This window comes from Antedon bifida, chromosome 4, assembly GCF_963402885.1.
Source record: "Antedon bifida chromosome 4, ecAntBifi1.1, whole genome shotgun sequence".
Taxonomy (NCBI): domain Eukaryota; kingdom Metazoa; phylum Echinodermata; class Crinoidea; order Comatulida; family Antedonidae; genus Antedon; species Antedon bifida.
In genome coordinates, this window is record NC_136229.1 from 2,328,032 (window position 1) to 2,344,744 (window position 16,713).

At 33.3% G+C, this 16,713-nt stretch overlaps 2 protein-coding genes across 3 annotated transcripts in view; one reads left to right on the forward strand and one right to left on the reverse strand.

Annotated features, from left to right (window-relative positions):
* Nucleotides 1–6,238, reverse strand: part of LOC144841099 (uncharacterized) — a 34,879-nt gene extending 28,641 nt beyond the window's left edge. For both annotated transcript variants that reach the window (XM_078697284.1, XM_078697283.1), the window contains exon 1: nt 5,889–6,238. In XM_078697284.1, the coding sequence (XP_078553410.1) occupies nt 5,889–5,928 (40 nt within the window). In that variant the 5' untranslated portion in view covers nt 5,929–6,238. The remainder of the gene's footprint in view (nt 1–5,888) is intronic.
* Nucleotides 6,239–7,163: 925 nt separating this feature from the next.
* Nucleotides 7,164–16,662, forward strand: LOC144840103 (androgen-induced gene 1 protein-like). Its single transcript, XM_078695765.1, has 7 exons — nt 7,164–7,370; nt 10,096–10,230; nt 10,328–10,429; nt 10,828–10,943; nt 11,832–11,983; nt 14,280–14,895; nt 15,017–16,662. Exons 1-6 carry the CDS (start codon nt 7,206–7,208, stop codon nt 14,312–14,314), a joined length of 705 nt encoding a protein of 234 aa, XP_078551891.1. The 5' UTR covers nt 7,164–7,205; the 3' UTR covers nt 14,315–14,895; nt 15,017–16,662.
* Nucleotides 16,663–16,713: the final 51 nt, after the last annotated feature.

Here is a 16,713-nt window from a genome sequence, read left to right on the forward strand (position 1 = left end):
CAATGTAGTATTATAATATAAAAGAAACCACAAAATGAATGGGTCGGATTTGTGAACGCACAATGGTTCATAACAAGGACAAACGATGAAGAATCTGTTGTAAAAATGGGTGTTTATTATGTCTCCTGCGATTCTTTAGAGTCGTGAGCGGATATGAAGCTTTGAATTTGTTATTTCTTTATACTGGGTAGCCTCTTCAGTCAAAGACTGGTCTCCAAGAGGGTCCAGTTATGATCAGTGGCTGTGTGTGTACTAATACACCAGGGTAACCCCCTACTTGTCTCGAAAGATGTACTAGGTTCTTTAAATTAAAGTGCATATGAGCTAGATGTGCTTTGACGTACCTTTCCCTTGACTCACTGCTCTGTAGTACTGTAAGTAGTAGTATACAAGAAGTTCACTTTTGGGGTGCCCTATCTCATGTTCTGGCTGTTATTTATTATGTTTGTGTATTTTATTGTTTTGAGACGAATAAATGAAATGAAAAAAAATGAAATATACTAGATTTTTCTAGCCTAGACTGTGTCTTACATCCAAACCTATGTGCTGTTAAATGGTAACTAATCATGTAAATGTACTGTAGGCCTAAGTATCTAGCTCACTGGGACTAAGCAAGATAAAGCTAGCTATAACCTGTATTTACTGATATTCTACGGTAGCTACTACAGTACACTAAATGTGATGATTCTATTTGTTGAAATAACTGATTTCCCGTTTGAATTAAAGATGAGTGAAAAAGATGGTAATTTAAATTACAGATAGTGCTTGATTACCCAAAAAAAAATAAATTTGACAAACGACAAGAACGGTTACATTTTTTTTGCCGCCTAGGATACTGTTTACTAATTAGGTCTTGAAATTTCATGAACAAACTTGGGATATAAATAGTGTGTGTTAGGATATCATGCGAAATGCACTCTTTATAAATAGCATGTATTAGGATATCATGCGAAATGCACTCTTTATAAATAGCATGTATTAGGATATCATGCGAAATGCACTCTTTATAAATAGCATGTATTAGGATATCATGCGAAATGCACTCTTTATAAATAGCATGTATTAGGATATTATGCGAAATGCACTCATCTTAATTTGCCAATTAGGTAAGTAATAGACATGAAAATAACATTGAATCGACGATATGAAAATAATCCAAATGTAGATGCCTGCCGTGAATTTGAGGACAGCTTTCATAAACAATTTAAAAATATTGGAAAGTATTTCCAAAAATGTGTGTAAACCCATGTAAATTTGTCTATGGTAAGTTTAAACCGTCCTGCCCAAAACAGAAAAATATAGAAACAAATCGTGGAAAGTGTAATGTCGGAATGACAGAAAACATTTCAAGGGAAGTTTAAACTTGTCCTGGAAAAACTAAGAGCATTAAATTGCCTTATTCCTGTATACAAAACACTACAAATATTGATTAATTTGTACACTGTATTAAACTAGAATTTAAAAGAATATATTACTGGAAAAACCCAATGAAAATCGTTAAAAAGCATTATACAGTAGGCCTATTAGAATGTGTATATACTATAGTACTGAAACACTGGCAGTAGTAATAGCTAAGCTTAGCATATTATGCCTTACTTTTCTATTAGTCACCTGAATCAGGCTTAGGGATTGCCTCGGAAGTTCATTATTTCCGATTGAAATCCTCTCGTAGACACACACAGCTTTGTATGAGAGAGAGAGGAAACTACATGAAGCGATTGAAGCATTGTGCAATACCAATTCAGCTTTATGTGTACTCATTTAATTGCGGCTTAAGTAGACACGCTTGAATGCTTGCTATGGCAGCATACGTTCGTTTACGTTTAATGACGTTCTCTGTTTTGTTTGCTGGAACTGTCTCCAATTGAATTTTTAATTCTTTTTTCTCTGTCTGTTCTAATGTTTCGTGTGCAATAACACTACTGTTTATCAAAATATATATACTTTCTTTTAAATTCTTTATGTCAATGTTTCAGTGTACAAAATTGTAATGTTCATTTAATTATTTTGACAATATGAGTTTGATATTTGAATTTACTTTTTCACAGCATTTAAAGTAGTATGAAAAAGTACAGTATTAAATTAAAACAATATGTTTTTTTATATAAAACTGAATATCTACACTCCTCTTGTAACTTTAAAAGATTGATAGCTATTCGTTTATATATTAATAGAAAAACCAAAATGCAAGCACATATTAAACAATTATATTTTACAATTATGACATAGAATAAACATTTTTTTTAAATAAGAATGATTAAAAAGTAAAGCTCATTTCACATGCTGTGTTGAAGTTAAAGAACAACAGCCGGAGATATGTACATTTTATTATATAATTAATAATACATTTAAAATGATGACATAAATACAATCAGTATATTGTACTACTACTGTGGTATGGATAGTAAAACCATATGGCGTGTTTGGTGGAAACCTACTGTAGCTAGATATTCACCTGAATAAAAATAAGGCTTGAAAATTAAATTCTCAGCCATCTTAAGCTCTGTCTACACTATCAAACTAGTTCGACAAAAAAAGTGTGATGTGCCCAAATATGGTAGTGATATGCCTAAATATGGTAGTGATATGACATCATAATGTCCATATATGGGCACATCACGTTTTTCACATAAAGTTTGATGGTGTAGACAGAGCTTTAAACCTAGTAAGAGTATAGATAGATCTTAAAAAGTCTGCACTATCTCATTGGTATACTACTGTATATAGGTAGTACTGAGAGGTGAGTGAAGTTACCAGCCCAAATTGCTTACACTACAGTGTAAAGTTTATCACAATATTTACCTACTTTGTACAGTAGTATGACAAAATCAAGGAAACCACTTTACAATCACCTAGTATAAACTGACTATACCTTGTCAACAGTCACTGAAACAACTGAAATATTACCATCACTGCTTCTACTGTACTACAGTATCTTTATCCAATACTACAGTACTTATTGTACTGTGTCGTTACCATAGTAATACTAAAGTGTACTTATTATAATAATGTGACTTCATAAATAAGTTTATTTCCAATGTCATTAAAGAGTTTTCATCAAACGCACGTCGAACAATGACGTTGAGTCGATTTTCTATCTCTTTTGCAACAGAAGGCGCTTTACAATAAAAAATTTGTATAATTACGAAATCAATGACTACGGCAGGATCACGCGAAGCATTCAAATTGAGAAGCTAAACTAAAATGATAATGTACGATGTTAATACAAGGCCAGGCATTATCTTCTGATACAGCTGAGTATAAGTATTTGTAGTACTTGAGTTGGAATAATAATTTATGATTAAATCTAAAATACATGTTTTACTGTGCATCACTTTCTCCTTCATTTAATGGAAAAAAAATCATCATCTGAATTAAATTTCCGAACATGATGTGCTCAATGCTCATAAGAAATGCGCAAACATGTTCCACATGCAGCCATCTTTTTACAAAAAAACAGTAACATAGACAACTGACATTGCTTTAATTGACAAGAATAAAGCTCTGTCTACACTATCAATTTCAAACGAGTTTGCCAAAAAAGTGTGATGTGTCTAAATATGGTGGTGATGTACTCAAATATGGTAGTGATATGACATCATCATGTCTATGGGCACACCATATTTTTTTGTCATCTAAAGTTTGATAGTGTAGATAGAGCTTTAGTGTGTGTACAGGAATTATTACTGATCCAGTGTTGGCACAATATTATTAAAACATTAAAATACATAACATACAACAATACTAAAAACACTATAGAAAATTTCATTTAATTTTTACAATATTCAAAAGAATGCACATATATTTGAATCTTATAATTATGTGTGACTGTGTGTATGTATGCTAATGCTAAAAAGCCAGATTGTAAATCTAAATATGAAGATAAAACCAGAAAGATAAACGTGGGTGTACTCCCACAAAAAATTGAAACTGTTATCTGGTTAATATTAATTGATACTGTTGCGTATGTAAAAATATGACCAGTATTGTACTAACATTACATTAACATCGACAAAACATAACAAAAGTTGTTTAATGACAATAATACTACTGTACTAATAAAACTGTGTTGACATTAAATTAACATAAACAGTAATTAAACATTCATAAACAAAAGTCAACACTTTTTTTTAAAATTTACTAATACTAACCTCAGTTGTTTTAATGACAATAATACTACTGTACTAATAATACATTAAATTAACATAAACAGTAATATAATATAACATAAATAAAAAGTCTGCACTTTTGACTAATACAAGTTGCTATAATAGTATAGCACTGTTGACATTAGATTATAGCATGGCGCTTGTTTGCACAATGAGTGAGGTCATCCTATCAGTACAAACACAATTACTACCAGTTTCATTCAATATCCTCCATAAATTGTATACGCCTAGAATTCTAAAAGCCCTGAGTAACGTCGTCGCTTTAATTAAACGAATTCACTACAACTACTATTCATTATGTTCAATTTATTGTATAGAAACTGTTTTGCATTATAGATTATTGGGGGTAGATACGGTATCATCTACTTTCTATGTGGGGGTGTTTCTCAACCGGTAAATTATGTGATTAATTAAAATAAATCTAAATAATCAAACAATTACGTTAAATAATGTACACAACCGATGCATTTACCTTACTAGGTTTAAATTTACCATATACTTGGTTTGGGGTAGATACAAGAATGCAATCTATTTTTTATGTGGGGGTGTTTCAACGGATAAATTAATGTGAATTTGTGATTAATTTTAAATAAATTTTAATTATTGAAAAAAAGCATATTAAATAATGCAAGTACAACTTGGATTTTTCATATAATTCAGTCTGAATTTAATTTTAACTTGGTTTGGATTTATCTTGGTTTGGGGTAAATGTATAGATAAGAGCAACATCTATTTTCTACTGTGGGGGTGTTTTAATCAGGCAAATGAAATGTGAATAATATTAATTATTAGAGTTTGCCATTTAAAGTTACATAAATCATGGAAGTATAAAATATTAATGTATTGTATGTACACCTACCATACACTTGTAACACATACAGACAGTATGGTTTGAAAGAAATGTTTATGTAGAATACAGTACAAGATTAAAACTAACTTGCTCACATCATCTACAGTATTTTAATTTTCAACCCCAAAACAACAGTGAATTAAATCTGCTACATTTTAAAATAAATTGAGACAATTTTCATTTTTCAATGATATTAAACTATGGTAAAAATGATAATAATAATATTCCACAATATAATTATAATTATTAAATAAGCTTTATATATGCTATGTATATGCTATATGTTAGGCCCTTACTAATGGCATTTTGAGTTGATTTATTAAAACATATTTATTCCAACAATTTTAGTACACAATTCCATATCCATCCACACAAATATTTAACTTTCTTTTTAAAGAAATTTGAGAATTAAACGTTTTTGACACTCGGAAAACGCCCCTCCGATTTTGCAAAAATGGAATAGCCCAAGGCTTCCCCAAATTCCGCAGGCAGCTTGGAAAATGTGTATGTAGAATTTCCCCTTCATATGCATAATAAAAACAAAAAATTACACATAACAGCCAACTAGTTTGTCAAATGATATATAATCTTGAAAACTTTACATGTATTAAGTAATTAAAGGAATGACTTACTTGTGTAAAAAACAGGAAATGAGAAGGCTGAAACGTGAATACGTAATGAGGGAACCCCTAAACATGGACGTCTGCTCCGGTGAGGTATTTCCCCGAAGATTCGTGTTTCCCACATAAACAAACTTTATTTTTCATTAAATATAGATTATTTACAAAAAAGACCACAGTGGGAACATTATTAAGTATTAAGTAGTGATTCACAAACAAATTTGCGGTGAATTTAAAAGAAATACTTACGTTTTAGCGCTTTCGGATTGGATTGTTTTTGACGTGGCATATCTGTCCGTCTAGCTGTTGTGTGGTAGTGCTGGTGGTAGCCCCTGTCCTTGTGTGCGTAACACACTACGACAACATAAAAATAACTCGCAGGAATGGATAGCTCAGACAATAATTTCTACGGCCTCTCGATAGAATTTCTTCGTGAAGTAACACAATTCACGTGTTCAGCAATTTAAATATAATACTTTGAATTTACGAACACATGAAAATACGTCTTCTGTAAATTATCATATTAATCGAAGAAATCCCTAACACTAACAACAGAAACAGGCTTTCTATCGCTGTGAAAATTATAATGCTGCCAAACCAACCAAACACAGCGTTTGTAAATGACGTCATCGGAGCTCAAAAGGCGCGAAAGCGAGGCCATTTGGATTTTCCCAATAGTATGGCTACAAAACGAACTTTAATAAATTAAAACATAAATAAATTATAATCAGTATTTCAAACAGTATTTGAAAAAAATAGCAAGTGAAGGATAAAACACTAAAATTGATAACTTTAAAAAAAATGCCTCTTCCGAATCTAGATATGCCAGAATTTACTAATAGACTAGAAAAAGAATGAAAACAAACATAATGTCATTTATTAATTTATTATATGCTAACCTTTAAAACTTTAGTTTCTTAAAATATTACTATTAATGTGGACCAATTATTGTCAGTAACAATATTTTCCCCGAAGATTATTTATTTTACACTACATACTTCAGTAGAGAACCCAAAGAAGGGTAGATATTGTAATACTATATACTTTTTACTTTTAATTATTTTGTTGTTTTTTTTTTCTTTTATTAATATTGTTTTTATTATTATTATTTTGTATTATTTTTAATATTATTATATATTCAATATCTGGAAAAATTCGATGTGAAGAAAATGTTGTCTAGCGCCATCTCCAGATTCAAACATTTTAACAGATAGGTGGCGCTCGGTCTCTTCTTACCATAAGAATTGAAGACCGTATACATAATTTTATTCATGAGGCAACTTCCTGCATATAAATAATGAAACATTTTTAATTGCATTTTTTTCGACGAAGTAGATATAAAATGAGACAATTTACATAATGAGCATATGAAATCCATGTGAATACAATTTAATAAATGTAAAGTTAGCTATTTGAATTATACCAATGGAGCAAAATTCAAAATACTTTGTTGGGAAACAGAACTCTTACTTCTTTTGCCTACCTGTCTGTTGTTTGTATGATAAGAAGAGACACTCTTGGCAATCGCACACGGTGGGTTTAGCCTTTAGGCCTAGCTTTTTCAAAATGGTCCATAATAATTCAACTCTAGTTTTTTCTACATTGTTCCATTTACTTGGATTTTCTGTTTATGCATATACATGGTATTATGATCATATGTACGTACGTCACAAACTACCACATCAGCATGAATATGGAGGAAAATTCAAATTTCTCACCATTTGGTGTTTGGTAAGTTTGCAAGTGCTTGGCTGGTGATTTTGATGGAGAGAGTGTCGGGACCTGCAGTGGACGTACCTGTGGGCCGCCCCCGATTAGGCCTAAGCCGGCTAGGCCTAGCAGCTAGCTGTTATGCACAAATTAAATACAATTGCGCAAGGTTAAATTTGAATTTTGGCTAGACCTAGACATGATTTCAAAATCGATTTTGACAATTTGACAAAGTAATATAACAACAATTGACAAGTCACAAAAAAAAAAAAAAAAAATTAAAGTAGGAGGCTAGGCCTAAGCCAGGCCTAACTAGGGCAGGGCAGACAGGGATTGCCCCAGACAGTAGGCTTATGGATGCCAAAAACAAAATACTAAATAGCCATAAATTATAAATAAAATAGAAAGTGGGAATCGTTGTAATTCACTCTACATTCTGGCTGATCGCACTTTTCTTGTCAATGTTAGCCATACAGTAGATACAGTGGATGCTAGTCAAGTCGCCCCATCGCAAAGTCGCCCCATACAAAGTCGCCCCTTACACAGTCGCCCCATCGCAAAGTCGCCCCAAAACAAAGTCGCCCCGACACAGTCGCCCCATCGCAAAGTCGCCCCATCGCAAAGTCGCCCCAACGCAAAGTCGCCCCATCGCAAAGTCGCCCCATCACAAAGTCGCCCTATCGCAAAGTCGCCCCAAAACGTTAAAAAATAGTTTACAAGTGCGTAAAATGTCGCAATGATACACAAAATAACACGGAACGTGTATGCATAAAAGGGGAAGTCCCGCCATGTAGTCTCAGGTTACACGATCGTCACGCACCCCCATCATCAGAGAGGAAACCCCGACTAATCACTCCGCGGTCGCACTAACGTGCTAGCTTACCAGAGGGAAACCCCCGTAATTACTCCGCCGTTGTCGCACTACAACGCATCATCTGAAGATGGGGAAACCCCGCCGGAGTTTTACGATATCAGTCGCGTTCGAAATCGGTCGCGTTTAATTTTGGTCGCGATAAAATGATGTTATACGATCTAGATTATTTTTACTTTGGTCGATGAATATTTATTATTATTAGGCCTATATTAATAATTGATTTTTGTTTTTATTTTACAGGTCAGTATGATGAGAAAGATGTGTGCCTTAAAAAATGACAATTTGTAAACATAGTTTAAGATTATAGTATTATCCAGCATAATGTAATGTCATTTAACAGTACACTACATAATTATTTAAATGTGAAATATTTTATAGGAAACGTAGGCTGCGTCTGTGTCTTTTATTTTATATGCAACAAATTACGTAAAACAATTTATTTATAAACATTCAGTTTACTATTATATACATAGTATTACAATGAACATTGATTGTAAGCCTGGAAAGGCAATCCCATCATTATATCCATTATAAAATTGCATCATATCACCACTATATGTCGTAAATGATGACGTGCGTGTGTGTATTCGTCGTACGTCCGTGTACGTATTACTCCGTGCCTCTGTCTTGTTTAATTTAAAATTAAATAAACACCCGATATGAGGATATTTATTAGGCATGATAATTAGAATGTTCTATAACCAAAAGGGTTGAAAAGAATTTCTTCAGTAAAATGATCATTGTGCTGTTGAATAAAAGGCGACTCGCCATCTGAAACATTCTCTGAAACCAATCGGAGCTGCGCCTTCTGGTATCTGTTTCCTCACAGCTGCTACGTCTTTCTGCTGACCGTCGGGGACTCCCCTTTTTAAAAAACACGCACACGATACTGTACGATGGTTTTTCCATTGTCAATATGTAGCGTTTTAAATTTTACTAAAATACCTGCATGTAAAACAATCATATCGGCGATGAAATTTTTTTTTTTTTTCTTCATTTTGAAAAGTCATAAAATTAAGACACATAACTTGTCAATAAATGCAAAATGATTAAGTAGCCTATAACACTCATTGTCTTACAACACTGTTATTGTTTTAACTACTGTAAATCTATACGAAGGCCTACTACACATTTATACATTTATTATATTATCCTAAAAAATGAGCTGGTATCCACGCGTAGGTTGAAGAAAGATTCGTAATTGTGGCTCTGGTAACTAATTTTAAAATCATATTAAATTAACATTTTCGAAACTATAAATCAGGGATAATCTTTTTAGAACTTTCAAACAAGGGAGTATTTTTTTAATGATTTTTAAAAGCACATCACTCCATTAAAACCTGTAAAATAAAAATTAAAACACAAATTATGTATATAATAGGATAAACATTATAATGTATGCGACATTTAGCGCGACCAAAGTAACAACGCAATCGATATCAAACGCAACCGATATGATTAAAACAGCGTACTACTAGCGGCGGCGCTTCATAATCATACAGAAATAAAACCGTGGGCGACTTTGCGATGGGGCGACTTTGCGATGGGGCGACTTTGCGTTGGGGCGACTTTGCGTTGGGGCGACTTTGTAATGGGGCGACTTTGCGATGGGGCGACTGTGCCGGGGCGACTTTGTTTTGGGGCGACTTTGCGATGGGGCGACTTTGTATTGGGCGACTTTGTATGAGGCGACTTTGCGATGGGGCGACTTGACTGGATCCCGATACGGTACCATCCAACCATGGAGGTACCTCCATGATCCAACCGTCTTGCATCGTACGGGTGGCACCCAGCACATTTCAAAGTGATTTTCTTAATTATCACTATTTGGCATACTGTATGTAGTAATCACAATTCTTGATTTATTTTTAGTTTTTCCAGGCAGCATATTTTGCTTTTGCTACAGTAACTGATCTAGTACAGACATCAGGTCCTACCATAGTTGGCAGAAAATGCTGTGATCTCCGAGATGGGTTTCTTGCAAGTATTGCATTTCCTTTTGCCGCAGTAAGTGAATAATTTTTTCCCCTTTTTAACTAAATATGATCACTGGTGTTCAATTATAAATATACAGTTATTACCGTTTATTTCCTATTACTACCAGCTTGTGCAAACTGTGTTTTGGAGTCTGTATGCCGTCGATCGAGAACTTATTTTTCCAAAATGGTTGGATGGCATCTTTCCCAGTTGGATGAATCATGCCATGGTAAGTACAGTATTCCTTCGCTAAAATTACACAATTAATAATTTTATAAGCAAGATACCATTACCATGAAAATGATGTAGCCACAAGAAATTAAGTGGTGTGGTTGTCGCAAGAACAATCTCTGTTCAAGTCACTCTGTTGTCAAAGACTTCCGTGAAAAGTGTCCTTGATTCTTCAGGAATAATTTAGAGTCCTAGAACTTGTCATGCCATGGAGCCTTCAAGACTGACTTGGAGTCCTAGAACATCCCCTGCCATAGAGTCTTCTAGATTGATTTGGAGTCCCTAAAACTCTCCATGTACCGTTCACCTTGCCATAACAGTTGGAGTCTTTATGGTTTTCCTGGAGTCATCAATCAAGATTGCTACATGTTTGATAAACTTTTTTATTTTATCCAGCATTCTATCATACTTCCGATGCTTCTCGTTGAAATGTTCATTGTCCGGCATCACTACCCATCACGGAAAAAAGGAATTGGAGGCTGCCTTGTGATTGGTTTGTCCTATCTTGTATGGTAAGTTCTTATCTCGCCAGTGAATTGAAAATATGAATGGTTTCATACTCTCTCAATCAGCCAATCATATTTAAGGTATCCAAACATTAAAAAAAACCTTACATAGATTTTAACTAAAAAATGCTAGATCATGGGAAATATGCTTCAGAATTGGTTTTTCAGAATTATGCCACATTAGACTAGATTTTCCAAAATTATAACTAGCATAAATGATGTCTTAAAATTATGCTAGATAGCATAATTATGCTAGATTTGGCCACTATGAACCAAACCAGTAGACAGAGGTGTTTTTACGATTCAAAAGAACCCTTTTTTTTCTGAAATGCCCCTTCCAAAAGAGAGGATAAGCGAAAGTTCTAGTAAATAGGCCAAACGCATGACAATTTTGTCCAATCCTATACCTAGCCAGCAGACCAATTTCTTTCATCTACTAGACTAGACCTAAAATTTATCTTATTCAGTTACTTTATGCTTATGCCTCTTTTTGAGGAAAAAGAATTCTCTGTAAAAATCCTGGATATGGGCTTGACTGTGTGACATGAATAATGATGAATATAACCAGCAAAACATATAATAATTTGCGTATTTGGGTAACCTTTATGCTCAACAGAAAATCTACAAAACAAAACTCAACCGTATTCGAATGAATACTCCAGCATAACGTATACTGTACTGTATTTGAGTTCTTTAATTTAAATCTCTGTCTACACTACACTATCAAACATTTTATGTGTCAAAAAAGTGTGATGTACCCAAATATGGCAGTGATATGCTTAAATATGGTAGTGTCATGACATCACAATTTTTGTCACATAAAGTTTGATAGTGTAGACAGAGCTTTAACCTATTAATAACTCGTTTCAAATTTTCGTGCATATTTATTTTTAGGATCCTATACCTAGGCTTTGTGATGGATATCTGGGTATATCCTGTGTTTCGTGTTTTATCTGGTGCCGGATTTGCTGCATTTATATTGATTTCTGCATTCGTCCTTCTCTGCTTTTATTCAATTGGACAAATGATCACAACCAAATTATGGAGTAAGTATAGTAAGCCACCATATCTATTTAGAAATATAATTTTTAAATGGCAATATATAAGTTGCGAATGTCTTGAATGTAGGTATATATGACTTATCGTTTATAGAAAACAATCGCATTTATATGCTCAACATTCTGAAACGTATCCAAAGTTAGGCATGAGTGAGTAGGGAGGTGTGATTTGAAACTGTCGTATCTGATTGGCCATTTGATGCAGCCATGTACAATGGGCTCTCTCTCTCTGCTTTTTCGCTTTTTGAGCTGTGATTGGGTTCGACTATCTTTACTGATGACTAAACATAAAAGGCCCTACAGAGTTCAAAACTTGTATTGGTCTCAAAGTACAGTAACAAACCCCCACAAAAACAGTATAGGAACCCATAACTTTGTTAGGCAATTTTTTGAGAGTGTGTGTTAACTTTGAAGTAAATTTCCCTGTAGGATGAACTATTATCAAATATTTACATGACATGCACTTCTGAAGGTGTAATGGAAAACAAAATTATTACAATTGTCCGCACATAGTTCCTTGTTTAATAGTAATTTCTTACCCATTCTAGTGTAACCTCTATATGTACTGTTAGTATGTTACAGATAACTTTGTTTTATCTGTAAAACAATTTATCCTCATACACAGAACTTCCACTTATTATCAAATCAAATTGTTCTGCATTGAAAACAAAGATAAAAATTAAAAGAAAATTAAATATTGATAAAAAAGTATGAATTTCAGAAGTCTAATAATACAAAGTGCAGGCTAAGTTCAGTGTAAGAAATGCATTTAGTTAGATATTGGCTTGCAGGTGCTGCTGGAGCTAGATGCTACTGGTATCTGAAAAACCGTGTACTTTCACTTTTACACTACTGTTGAGGTTACGAAACAGGGCCACAACACTCCTTATTAAGTGCATGCTCAATATTGAAGGCCATTTAGAGGTTAGCAAATCATAACTAAATATAGAGCTATTGCCAGCTATCTGAAATATTGGCAACTATGATATTTCACGAAAACCCCATTTGTTTACTGTCAGCGTTAGTCACAATGTGAAATAACCCTGTTTTTCTATGTAACAATGTCACAAACTGCCGTTTATTGCTAGTGACAACTTCACAAACCCCGATTTACAGTTTGTGACAATATTTTCACAAACCCCAGCTTACAGTTAGTGACATTACTAAAAGTTGATTGTCATCGTTGGCAACGTGCCACATTTTGTGAAGGGACAATTGCGCTAATCAACCCTGTGTCTTCCTTTTTATAAAATCTATTGTCAGTAGATACGTTCATCACTTAACCAGTGACATGATCGGTTCAGATGATTGAGTATGGCCGCGTAAATTGCGCAATCCCGAATTTGATACGGTAAACAAAAAGTTAACTCAATTTTACATATTTTTTTTGTTGCAAAAACTATGAACTAGCAAAGTGTGTGATAGTAAAACGTGGATAAAGAACTATAAAAAAATTAAATTTGTTTAAATTTTGAGAAATCACAAGCCCTTTACAAATCAGGTCATCTCCCATATGTTATGAGATCACTTCCTGTAGAAAAAATACCAGGACAGGTGAAGAACGTGTGACAGGCAAATCTTCCCCACAAGTGTTGCAACCATCAATAAATCCTGGGCCTAGCCTCTGTTGTGCAAAATGAGTAAATTGCTTGGATACAACGTAATGTTAGGATTAGTAATGTGGATAGTTTAGATAAATGATTTCATATTTTCAAAACGTACATGGTGGGCATGTTTAGCGTCAATCGTGAATGGGGGTTGTTTATTGAGGGACTCTATGATTGGATAAATGTGGACAGCTGGACAGTTAAATTAGGTCAATTTAATAACCAATATTGTGGATTCATTTTAATATGAGTGTTCAATATTAGAGCTCTGAACTGCACGTATAAACTGCTGGTGGAATAATGTTTATTGAGTGTATTTATAGTTTAATTGCTGTGCAATTTCCAACAAGTGGTGTTGTTGTTTAGCAATGTATGACACACATTGAGAGTTATTTATTATTACCCAATCATAGAAAGCCTATTTGCAACCTTAAGCCTTATCTACACTATCAAACCTTATGTTAAAAAAAAAATTTGATGTGCCCATATATGGACATGATGATGTCATATCACTACCATATTTGGGAACATCACACTTTTTTTGTCAAACTAGTTTGATAGTGTAGACAGCACTTTAGTGAGAATCCAGCCAACGCTGGTTTGGTCTGTGTAACATTTATGAAAGTTGTATATATTTATCTTTTAATAATAATTTCATTTTATTTATATTCTTGCAGGTAAAGTTCCTGAAGAAAATTTTAAAATTGACTAATCTATTCTCTTCTGCATATATCAAGTGTAAGCAATACATAAAAACAAATAAATAAATAAAAATGAAATAGAAATGCAATCATTATAATTTACAATTAAAGTACGTTACTAAAACATTCCTTTAATTTGAACAAATATGGATTAGATGTTAAAGAATTCTTATTATACAGATATTGCCTGCTTAGAGGTGAAATATAAGATTTGACATCCCCGAGGGAATGATATTATGTTCGAGGGAATATATATATCCCGAAGCGGCAGCTGAGGGATATATATAATTCCCCGAGAACATAATATCATCCCGAGGGGATGTTAAATCTTATATTTTACCGATATAAAAGGCGATATCTGTTATATTACATAGCCAAGAACAAGTCTGGGTCGGGTGAAGCTAGGCTAGGCTATATCTAAGCCTCCTTGTTGTATTGTATGTAAACAAGCTGCCTAGACACCTTACCTTGCGAAGAATAATATACAGATAATTACTAATTAATGATTCCTTGGCAATAAAATATTCACTAGCCTAGGTCGTTTAAATAATAACAGAAGAATTTCCATCAATAAGCCTACATTAATAATAATGTTGAATAATGATGTTCAGTTGCGAGTATCGTGCGTCGCGCGCGTACCGGTTACTACTGTGAGTATTAACCAATCACAAATGGTCTTTCATCACATCTAGGGAGGACTAATAACAAATGAGGGCGCTATGTATGCATAGTTTAAATAGTTTAGTTGATTAATTTCTTCAAGCAAGTTCCGTGGCGCAGTGCGTGAAGCGTTGTCTTGTGATGGAGGTGAATTCCACCGCATTCCATCGCAGGTTCAAGATCCAGTAGATGACTTTTGTTTAACGCGAGTGTTGCCACACGAAAATTACACAGTCAATATCATCGAACTCGAGAATTTATATGATTAATGACAGGGACACGATAATTACGCGAAAATTACTCAGTCAATATCATCGTTCTCGAGGATATATACGATTTACGATCCTCGCAGTGGTTGTCATGTGATGCAGTTTCAACCAATCACGTTCACGTATTTACATAGGCTATGTAATATAAGTTGCTATTAATGCACTGTTTGCGTGTCATGATTTGCAACAACCTACAAATATGTTGATCCATCAAAACTGTGTTGAAGAATCAACTGAGGGAACACATCACATGTCCATTGCATGCACACATAATGCCATAAACCTAAAATAACTAGTTCCTAGTTTTTCACTAAATCGAAAGTGCTTTAATATGAAAGTATAATACGGACATACTTACATCTTAAGCTCTATCTACACTATCAAACTAATTAGAAAAAGTGTGATGTGCACAAATATAGTAGTACATTTTTTTGTCACATAAAGTTTGATAGTGTAGACAGAGCTTTGGGATGCAATATTTATTGCATGGAGTCAGTGGCGTAATGCAGGGGGAAAGGCCCCAGGTTTAGCACTCCTAGGGGCCCTCCCACACGTGGTTAAGCTCTTGAAGCCCCATGGTTTAGCCACTGTTCATAGCCGTTACACTGTATGTACAGTATTATACCTTTATGCTTTATGTTTTAATGTTTTAATAATTTTAAAGCATTTTAGACCTAGACCTAGTTCATATGAAAACAATTAAAGTACTACCTCTTGCAGACTGGACTGCAGACATGGCTATTATTAACATCTGTATTGTGTAATTACTGTAATGATTAGGACAGTACAGAATTGTGAAATATATCTACTGCCACCTATAGTTTATACTAACTTAACTTTAATTAAGCTAACACCTAAATTATTGTACTACTACTACTACTTACAATATATAAGCATGTCCAATTTGTTTGAAACTATTATTATTTACCAACTAAAAAAACAACATATCTATAAAGGATATACTTACCTTCAATTTAATCCGATAACTTACTTGAAATAAAATGTGAAATTGTTGATACTGTTTTAGTCTAGTCATCCAATTCAAGTCAATTCTTCTTTTAAATGTTTGGTTTACAATGTCAATGCCTGTGCTCCTGAAAAGTATATAAAGGTTGATAAAATAATATTTAATTTCTGTAAAAGTAAACTTTAAAAGTTAAAAAATATGTATAACTTTATGATCCACAAAAATCATAATATATTCATTTCAAAGTATTTTAATTTATAAATACAATTATTAAACATAATGAAAGCTGATAATTTAACATTTTAATGATTGACCAATTTTAGACATTTTTATATGTTAAAAAATAAATCATGGGATAAAAATTTGTAATACATTTTTAATGTATAAATGTATTTTCATTATTTAAAAAATATACACTAATATGGTACAATTTTTATTTTAAATATTTACATTAGGAAAAAAAGGAAAAATTTCAACAGAGAAATGATTATGTGTAAAGTAATTATATAATATA

What these genes read in the sequence shown, in the direction of transcription:
- LOC144840103 (XM_078695765.1), top strand. Translation starts at nt 7,206, where the DNA reads ATGGTCCATAATAATTCAACTCTAGTTTTTTCTACATTGTTCCATTTA. An exon ending in TTCTCACCATTTGGTGTTTG is followed by an intron (nt 7,371 to 10,095) that starts GTAAGTTTGCAA and finishes ATTTATTTTTAG; the next exon opens with TTTTTCCAGGCAGCATATTT. An exon ending in GATCACAACCAAATTATGGA is followed by an intron (nt 11,984 to 14,279) that starts GTAAGTATAGTA and finishes ATATTCTTGCAG; the next exon opens with GTAAAGTTCCTGAAGAAAAT.